This window comes from Daucus carota, chromosome 1, assembly GCF_001625215.2.
Source record: "Daucus carota subsp. sativus chromosome 1, DH1 v3.0, whole genome shotgun sequence".
Classification (NCBI taxonomy): domain Eukaryota; kingdom Viridiplantae; phylum Streptophyta; class Magnoliopsida; order Apiales; family Apiaceae; genus Daucus; species Daucus carota.
The window spans coordinates 53120533-53131284 of NC_030381.2; the positions used below are offsets into that span (position 1 = coordinate 53120533).

Sequence of the window (10752 nt, forward strand, 5' to 3'; positions counted from 1 at the left end):
ACAAGTGTAATGAACAAGCGAAAACGATTGGTGGAATTTTACCCCATAAGAAAGAAAATGCTGATGATGCATGAATCTTATCGGATTAAAGTCGCTGTATGTAAATTTTTTATTTATTTTTGCAAATTTGATGCATATTTATTTTTTGCAAAACGGCACTGATTTGGCATATACATAGATGAGAACTGCAGCAGTATCCAATACATTTCAAGTGTATATCAGGTAAGTTCAAAGACATATTAAAGTCTGGAAGGAAAATTTGCAGGTCTGACATGCAAAAAAGACCCTTAACTTCCCCTGAGTTTTTATATCAGCCCCACAAAAGGCAATTTTTCAGAACCTTCCCCCCACTTGGTTTGAAATTGTATGCTACATATTGCATAATGCAGATGTGTGAGTGTCTGTGTTCACGTCAATTTTACCCTCATGCACCTTTCATGACATTGACCAGTAGAAAGCAAATAGATGCAGTTGATGTATGTTAAAGTAATAAGGGAAGACGGACGGGAGAATCGAACTGTTAAACTATTGAACTCTCGTAGCACTAGAAGCACCTTTACCCGGATCCGGACCCTCTAAAGAACAGAGGAAGACGCAACCCGGATCCTTTTAAATAACAGGGGAAGACACACGAGATAATCGAACTATTGAACTCTCGTAGCACTAGAAGCAACCCAGCGTCGGACACTCTACTCTCAATCTTTGCCGTCCTTTCTATTTCAAGTGTTGTAAGAAAAACCAAATGCCAATTACTGAAGTACTATATCTTTGCTGTCCTTTCTATCAGCATAAGTTGCACATAAGCATGAACAAATATATTTCAGAACACATAAAATTTATCAAAAAAATCCCAGCATATTAATAAGAAAGACATTCATCTAGATTCTGAAAATTAATCCTACCTAAATTTCATAATACTAGATAACTAATAAGTATAGTCTACTAGGCCACAAGCTTTGTCTTCCTTCTAGTAATTTCCATAGAATTGGTCATTGACATTTTGACACACGGTTGAATTTGCATACGAATTACTTGGAAGATTGATGAGAGCTTCTCCGAGAGTCTCCTGGCCTTGATCATTACTCCAAATCCCAGCACTCATCATCTGATCATAACCGAATCCGGATCCAAAATCCATCAGAAACTCAGAGGCATTGTTGTCCACAGCAGTAGATGAATCCGAAACACTTGAATATTCTTGGACATTATTCCCAGTTTGTGTATAATGCATAACACCAGCATTCGATGGCTCTTCCTGGAGAAAACAGTTGCCTTGATAGATATTTGAAAACCCGAGATCATAATTACCTTCGACGTTTGGATTTAAATTGTGATTCGTCGATGAAGTTGAATTTGAACTCTGAGGAGCTTGATGAATGGCAGCAAAGTAGGAGTCTTTTGTAGCCTGGAGCTTTTTTTTGAGTTTGGTGTTCCAGTGATTCTTCACATCATTGTCTGTTCTTCCAGGGAGACTTGCAGCTATAACAGACCATCTGCATCAGTCCATAGATTAAACTTCGATTGAATTTAAACCAAACACGAATATTATGCATTGTTCTAAAAATCGGTGATTAATATCGCGATTAATCACCGAATAATCGTCATTCCGTATCTCGCCGAACTAATAAAAATTTTAATTGTTCAATTAATTATCCGCCTGATCCTTGTTTCACGTTCTCACTGATTAAGTCCGATTTCTGCTTTTTACAACAACATTGATATTATGTAATAAAATATGCGATATTATGTAAAAGTATACCTGCTTCCAAGAATACCATAGAGATTATATATGATGCCGTCTTCTTCAGGAGTAAAAGCGCCATGCTTAATGTCTGGCCTTAGATAATTAAGCCATCTCAGGCGGCAGCTCTTGCCGCAACGTTTAAGGCCTGTTAAATTTAATTTGTTAGAAGATAATTATTTGTCAAGGCAAATTCGAATTCAGTCTTCATACTAAGAAAAACATGGTATATATGCAACAGAAATACACAAAGCATCTTTATTTTCATCACATCTGTGTTTGTGAGACTTGAGGAACAATAAAATAAGCAATTTAAGTTGAACAATATGTAGAACAGAAGAAACATCAACAGAGGGGGAGAGAGAGTGGGAGTGAGAGAGAGGGAGGGAGAGAGAGAGAGAGAGAGAGAGAGAGAGAGAGAGAGAAGGGGGGAAGGAAGGGGGGGAGAGAGAGGGAGGGGGAGAGAGAGAGGGAGAGGGAGAGAGAGGGGGGGAGAGAGAGGGGGAGAGGGGGAGAGAGAGAGAGAGAGAGAGAGAGAGAGAGAGAGAGAGAGATGCCTGCTCTGAGAGGCAAAGAAATCCAGTTCCCCCCAGTGCCATGATTCTGCAGATAATTCTTCAAGATTTCATCTTCTTGGGGAGACCAAGGTCCTCTCTTCACTTTACTCTTATCACAACAAGGTGCCCTTCCCATCCTTATCTCTCTCCCTCTCCACAACACATCTACAAACTCAAAACCCAAACAACAATCACACAAACTGATCCACCGAACGAGCTTATATACACACAAGCGCACTAGACTCCACAATCACACGTACACATATTCATATATCTCTGCATGTGCGTTTGTACTTTTATGACTATTTTTAGCTAAACTTACTAAGAACCAAACTAATGGAACCCGTTTTTGGAAGCTCATGACTCTGCATGGCCTTGTTTCCGTTTTTATTAAACTTCTTCGGCTTTGCTTCTATAAATTAAATATTATTTTTTTTAACTTTGAAAATTTCACGTTGGTTAAGATTTGTTGGGACCAGTCAATATTTACACAATAAGCAGGTGATGTCAATGTTTACTCGGTTTAATTGCTTCATCATTCTGCGCGTGAAATTAACATCATCAGCATTCTAAATTCTTCGCATTTCTGGAATTCGAATGCCGTCTTTTTATGTTACTAAATTTATTTTAGCTTTAATATCTCTTAAATTTATTGGTAAATCCATCATACATCTTACATTCGAAAATAATAGTCGTTTTGATTTTTATAAATGATTTGAAATATAAAAAAAAATATTTTTGCACATTTTTTTCAATTTTTGTTTTTCTGAATAAAAATTTATATGTTAAAAAGTTTATTCGAAAAATAAAATCTGAAAAGTAAAATATTGAAGTATTTTTTTACAAAAAATTAAAACGACTATTAATTTGAAGCACAAAGAGTATTAATTATCAACAAGAAATTGAGAATTTGAAACAATGGGAAACATTTGAAACATACTCTTTTTTTTCCCATTATTATATCCACGTGTCGTCATAAACTAGTTTTAGTGGGTGTTTGGGGGTTTAAAAACCCCGCTGTTTGAAGCACTTATTCGTACTGTTTGTGTAAAAAATCGAGAAGTATTTATAAAAAGTTAGGATTCCTAACTTTTGTTTCACGACTTATACTTTTTTCCCAAACACATTATCATTTATAAGTCCTAACTAACTTCTAACTTCTACTTCACTTATTTTATTTTAAGCAAGAAACACTTATTTTAAACTCACTCAAACAGCCCCTTAATAACTTCCGGAATAAACAAGAATCAAATCCATCATTTGAAAATAAACTCGGCCTCAGAAACATGCATCCTTTGTGTCTTGTGGTGGTGTATATCAAAATTCTGCAATTGAGTAATAAATACTAGTCATGGTAAAATTGGAGGAAAGTCTATTTCGACAATTTGCTACAGTAAATAAAGTGAATGTAATTGTCGTAAAATGAGAATTTCATGAAACTTTCATAAACAAAAAGTCGTGTATGGTCATCGAAATGGTAAGTACATTTTTAAGGAACCGAGTAAAAAACATGGAGTTCATGATTTACCGATTCCACTATTGATATGGTCTCCTAGAGTACTATAAATAAATTACCATAAGTGGCAGACATATAGTATATTTTTCTTCTTTTTTTTATTAAACTATTTTATAGTCATGGTATCTGTTCGATAATACAGTATATATAAATTCGATAGCGTCAGCGTTTACGAACAGGATGATATCAGCTGACGAACAAGAAGAGATTTCGTGTACGATATATATTATATCCAACTTCTTTTTCATATATCATTTAAATCATATATATATATATATATATATATATATTTTGATTGTTATTGTATGATTTATTTGATTATTTATTGATAACGATTATCCTAAAAATTGGTGATTAAATCACTCAATTAATTACGATTCATCATGTTCCATAACTCGTCAAATTAATTAAAATATTTCTTGATATCCATATATTGTACTGTCATCGATTAAATCATATTCTCGTTTTTTGATGAAAAAATTATTAGTTAAAAAAGAATAATTGAAAAATGGTCCAGTTGATATGCTCTGACTTAATTATAATTAGAAAGGTTTTTTTTTTATCAAGTATAATCAGAAAGGGTTAAAAATTGCCACTTGGTAAAATAAACACGTGATCACATTTTGAAGTAAAAAATATTGTTTACAAATCAAGAATCAAGAACGAGTCTAGCTTTTTCAAAAAAAAAAAAGAACGAGTCTAGCTATGTAGCCTCCATAATTAGACTTGATAATTCTGTTTTGTCGTGTTTTATATAATCAAAGTACGAACACGATTAAGACTCAATTCTGTGTGCTCGGATATAAATATACGGCCAATTGCAACCAAGTAATTTCAGAAAATATCAATATTTTCTATTGATTATGTAGAACTAGCAAAGCAATTAGAGCATATTTAATTAGATGTTTACAGTTTTTTCTCCATGAATTTGTTAGACAAAATATTAATTAATATTGCAGTACCTAGAACCATGCAAAAAGTCCGTATAACATAAAGCATGTGTGCGCAACAGCCCAGCCAAGCCCATTATCATGTAATGAAACAACAGAGAACAATACTGGACTGATGGGCCATCCATAGCAGCACCGTGCCTCTTTATCAACTCAGCCCAGCTCTTTTAAAATAGCATTATGAAATTGTTGAGGTAAATCGCTTGCGGCAAAAGTGAAACTTTTTGAGATTTTGGTATCAAGTTATCGAAGTAATGTCAAAAAAGGGAGCTCAAATCATTTTTTAAGAGGCAAAAAAAATAAATTTTACTGTTAAAGTTGCATAAATATAGATTATAAAAAAATAATTAGATTTGTATAATAAAAGTACATAACTCATATGGTTCCGGATGCGTGATAGAGTTACGTTAGCAACATATATTCAGCGGAGAAAAATGTTGGAAAACTTAATTCTAAATTTTTGATATACACACGGAGGAGGTGCTACACGTAACACTATCATTCATTAGAAAAATTATCTTATTTTAGGATTTTTCACGTCCAGCCATTTTAGGATTTTTCACGTTCAGCATTTTATTCTTGGCGGATGTATGCTACCATAAAATATAAATACTGATAAAATAAATTTAAAAAAATATAAACCACAATGTTTAATTAAAATTAATAGAAAATAGGAAATTATTATAATTGTAGCCCTAAATAAATCTTGTACTCCCTCCGTCCCACCGATTTCTATACGTTTTTTTACCCTCGGCACGCATTTTAATGCTCTTATAAAAAAGGTTATATAATTTATATAGATATTATATTTTAATTTTTAAAAATCATAAAAAAAATTATAAAACTATATAATACAAGAAAATTAAATTGTGTATTTCGTATTCCCATCATATATAATTGAGGAGACTAAGAAAATATTATACCATATTAATAATAATTAATTTAAGATTTTAGCTTCCCGTGTATCAACACCGAAAAGAGAAAGACATGGAGATGTTTAATTTCAAATACTATATTACCGACACTTCCTTAAAAGTAAATACTGTACAAATTTGAATATGGGATTTCAGATTATTTACACCGACCCTTCTTTAAGAGCGACAGAAACAACGACGGTACCTTGATTGAAGTGATTGATTCCAACAATCCACAAAACGAGAACCTAACCTTATTTCACAGGTTAAAATACTTTATTGTCATTTTCTAAAATATTTTAAAAATTAAAAGAAATTTTACTGGAGAGTGAGAGTAGAAATGTGAGGAAAACATGATACGCATTTTTCTTCACAAATTTCGTCGGTGCTGCAGAGCTGCATTAAACATCATTCTTATTTACTTTTACAATATTTATCGTTTTCACCTTTCTATTCCTTTTTTCTGACATCTCCACATTTTTCATGCCAATTTATTTTGAACAGAAGAATTAGCTAGAGGCCAGAAAGTACTCAGGCAGAAGATGATACAGAAGACTTTGACGCTGGTTTTTAGCATTATTCAAACTCGAAATGAAGTTAAATATAACGGGGTATTAGGTTATATTCAAGCTTGGCGAGTCGAGTGCTCTGATAAACAAGTTAGAGTTTAAAATAAAATTTATGAGTCACATAATTTGTCAAAAATAAGCGAGTTTATATTGATGGAACAAACTCGTTTAATTCAGGAACAGAGTTAAGCTTGCTCGTTCAATTAAACGAGCATGATATAAATGAATTCGTCGAACCACTTGTTTAAAAGTATAATCAAGTGAACATATTATTATAATTGTTATCGCAAACCAAGCCTAATCCAGTTGTTTAATTTAACAAGTATAAGGTCGTGTTCGATATCAAACTTTTTTACAAAACGAGCTAAAATCATAATGTTAGAATAATATATGTTTCTATTAAATTCCCTTTTCTAAATCTTGAAACTTATGAATGACTGTGTTCAATATAAAGTATAAGATCCATAAAGGGGCCTCCATCTAACACCTTTGTTCAATATAAAGTATAAGATCCATAAAGGGGCCTCCTCTAACACCTTAAGGTTTTAGATGGAATGGTTCTCAACATGGTGTTAGAGGAGGCCCCTTTATGGATCTTATACTTTATATTGAACAGACTGATATTTAAGAGTTCCCCTTTATATTATTTTACTGTAGTAGTTAAATTAATCACTCTTCGAATCTGCCATGACCGCATAATTTCCTAAACGTAAAGTGATCAACATCATCCCCATAAGCAGTAATTCCCACTAACCATCGTGCAGAGAATAAGTCTCGACTTTCAAGTAATGCACCGCGGCTTTTAAGGTTTGTCAAGTTCAAGAACACATACAAGTGATATATATTCAAAGCTCTACAAAAAAGTGAACATCAAAAACTTGGAACCTACCTTCTGTTCTGTCGGCCCTTCATCCCATCTTTCTTTTAAAATTTCACACTCTTCCCCACTCTGGACCCATGCACTTTGCTAATCCCATGCATGCCATAACTTCGACATGATGTTCTTTTAAATTTTCATTTATTTTGATTCGGCTGTCAGATATAGAAGTCACAATTGCATATTATTGGTCTCATATTTTATGACATTTATCTCATCTGCCCATATCAACTCCTTATAAAATTGGCCTCACAAATTTAATTGATCCGGTAAGATGTACTCTCTCTCCATCCCAAGATTATTCATCATGCATTTTAAATTATTTATAAAATATAACTATATCTTGTAAAGAATTTAAAAATATGTGTTGAATAGTGGGAAAAAATCGTAAAAAAATGAGAAGAACAGAGAAAGTGTTTGTCTGATAAAATAGAATTAAAAAAATAGTTTAGAATAAGAATTTTGAAAAATATGATAAATAATTTATAACTATAACCAAAATAAAATAATTTCAGAATAATTTTCGAAGATCGATCGAACTCGATATGTCTATTCATTTCTAATCCCAAGATTTTAAAGAGCTCAAAAAATTGGAAATCTGTCACAGTGAACATTTATGCATGCTTTGACGGCAGAAATGACAGGCTGATAATACAAAGCTACAATGCCTCAGCTTGTAATTACTCGCCCACAAGTCTTGTTCTTGACTTTGTCTTTTGACTAACTTTAAAGATCACTTGATTAGTTAATTTGATTAAATTACTAAATAAATTATTATTAGTTGAAGTAAGGATTGGATAAAAATGATTAAAACTGCAACTGGATAATTTACAAATGCAAAAGTGGAAAAGAGATAAGGATGAGGTTTGTAAACTTGTCATATTCACAAACATCCGCATCATGTATCTGATCTGGCAGGGATATGTTAACTTTGTTGTGACCACTTTCTTGATTTGTACAATTTAATTGATTATGCTTTGCTTTGTGTTTTTTATTACTATTAATGTTGTGTTTAGTTGGGGAGAATGGAATGGAATGAAATGAGTAAAAAATACTTTGAAACTAATAGAGATAGGAAGAAAGTTTTGAAAAAATTTGAAGGAGTGCAAAATTGCTTTGATGGGATTTGAGAAGAAATTGAGGGTGGGAGAGAATGGAGCATTCCATCTCAAATGGAAGGGGTGATATCTAGCATATAATGTAGGGAATGGAATGGAGGAAGGAATGAAATTTCTTAAAAATCATCCATAAGATAGTTTATTTTTCATTACATTCCTTCCGGAATCATTCACCCCAACCAAACACAACATTATTTTTCTGAATTGGACAAATGTGAAAATAGGTAATAAATCAAATGCGTTTCTAAGAATTTTTTGTGCTTTCATATTTATTCTAAACTTTTATTTAATCATTCATGCGTATAAATGAAAATGTATCTTGATGATTTATTTTTTTTGATAATATTATTTTTTTAAAGTGTTCCATTCATTAATACAAACAGTTTGCTCCCGGGACCATGCCTGAAATCAAATTTGCATCGAAGCAATTAAACAAATAATGTATTCATATCCATAAATTGTTTCCTCGGTGATGCTAAAATATCGTCCTTAAATTTTTACCAGAATTATTTGTGAGTAACTCGAACTCCATTCATTCTTAGCTGATAATATGAAAATAAATGACTAAACTTGATTTAGTAAGTAAAACTCGAATTGAAATGTTATTAGCACAATTTAGCAGGAAATTAATATATTTTAAGAGTTTCGGGCACAATTCGATGTTGCCGAATTCTTTATTCTATTAATATATACCCAAATTTCTTAGGTTCAACTAAAACCTCGTTGGTTAAGTTTTCAGGTGTTCCCGGTCAAGAAAAATGATAAAAATAATAATAATACGAGTGTGTTTATTTTCTTATTAGAACATTTATTTCAAAAACAAGTCATTTCATAAAATATATTTTAACTTTAAGAATATTTCATTGTATTGTTTGATTTTTGTGGTATGACTCCAATATTTTGATTTTTTCGTGAAAAAAACAAAAGTCAAAATTCGAGCACTTGGATATCATAATGAAAATTGAAAACCAGCAAAAAAAAGAAAAGAAATAAATTAGAGACTTCATTTGTACGTAATAATAATTACGTCGTCCCGAATCCAGGGAGAAATTTTATTTAATACCAACGAAAAGCAAGTACTATATTTATTATTAGCGGGTGTTTGCTTGCAGAAATATAGGAACCCTTCAATAAATAGAAATAAATAGATAATTAAATATCCGTCCCCATATCATTCAATTTTCTGAAATTAGAACCTGCCAATTTACTTCGCCGCTCCTTCACGTTTGGCTCTATACAAAAATATAGTAGTGAATCTAGTCGATATGACTATATAACTTGGCCGACTTACCTTTATTCAAATATAACAATTGCCCAAAAAAGTAATTTTGTATTTTCTGTAATTTTTGGATAAACATTTAAGTTAATCTTTGAATAAGGACAAGAATTTGTACGATGTTTGGTTGGTGCATACAATTATTGATCACTTGTTTTTATCCACTTGTGTTTATCCAATTATTCTGCCAGATATTTTGCTTCCAAAATGTAGAAAATCAAGTTTACAAATAAAAGTTAATGCCATTCTTGCGTTCCCAAATTCGTTTGAATTATTTTTATATATTAAATTACATGATTTAATATATACGACTCATCTACCTGCATCTGAATGATTTTCATTTCTACAATATAAATATAATCAATCTTTATGAATTAAAATATTTGAAAATAAATTAAGAAATCATAACAAAAATTTTGATATTATTAGATTTATCTTTTACCTCAAAACATTATAACCGTGACCCAAATAAAAATAACCAATATAAAGATAGTCTTTTATTATCATGGTTAATTGAAAATCAAAACTAATAAATTAACTTAACAATGCATAATTTATGAGATATTTTTTCAGTGAAACAAATATTTTTATCAAATTAAAATATAATCGATAAGCTGATAATAAATATTTTAAAAATTAATTAAATCTTTAAATAAATCACCAATATTTAAGGAAACACATTATTAGTCATGATTCTGATTGTAATACTCCCTCCGTCTCAATTTATAGGTCCATTTTGGAATAAACATACATATTAAGAAAAAAATTGGTTAGATAGAATCTTATCTCATGTATCATTAATTAGTGCATTGATAAGTGAGAATATAGTTCAGTTTCAAAAAAAATACAATAAATGTAAGAATTTAGTGCATTGAGAAATGAGAATAATGTTGAGTGTAAAAAAAACACAATTAATATGTAGATAAATTTGTATTGAAAAAAGAGAGGGACAAGTATTTTGGAACAACTTTTTTTCCAAAAAAAATCTATAAATTGAGACGGAAGGAGTATCATTTTATTTTTTTGATAAATTCATATTTTTGGTCAAAAGTAACACTGTAAAAGATGGGTACATAACAGTGTTGCAGGACAAGGACGATACGAGTCGTACGGAGACGCGCACGTTAGTAATAATAAGTGGTGATTACTAGGATACGCTTGTACCCCAACAGCAAAAATAGATAAAATTGAACCCCACGGGCCAAGACCCACGTTACTCAATTTGAAAGACTTT

At 31.5% G+C, this 10752-nt stretch overlaps 1 protein-coding gene across 1 annotated transcript; it reads right to left on the reverse strand.

Moving 5' to 3' along the window:
- Window positions 1-842: 842 nt before the first annotated feature.
- Window positions 843-2572, reverse strand: LOC108221996 (transcription factor RAX2). Its single transcript, XM_017395979.2, has 3 exons — window positions 2299-2572; window positions 1760-1889; window positions 843-1493 (listed from the first exon to the last, which is right to left on the reverse strand). The coding sequence occupies exons 1-3, from the start codon at window positions 2432-2434 to the stop codon at window positions 968-970; spliced, it is 792 nt and encodes a 263-aa protein (XP_017251468.1). The 5' UTR covers window positions 2435-2572; the 3' UTR covers window positions 843-967.
- Window positions 2573-10752: the final 8180 nt, after the last annotated feature.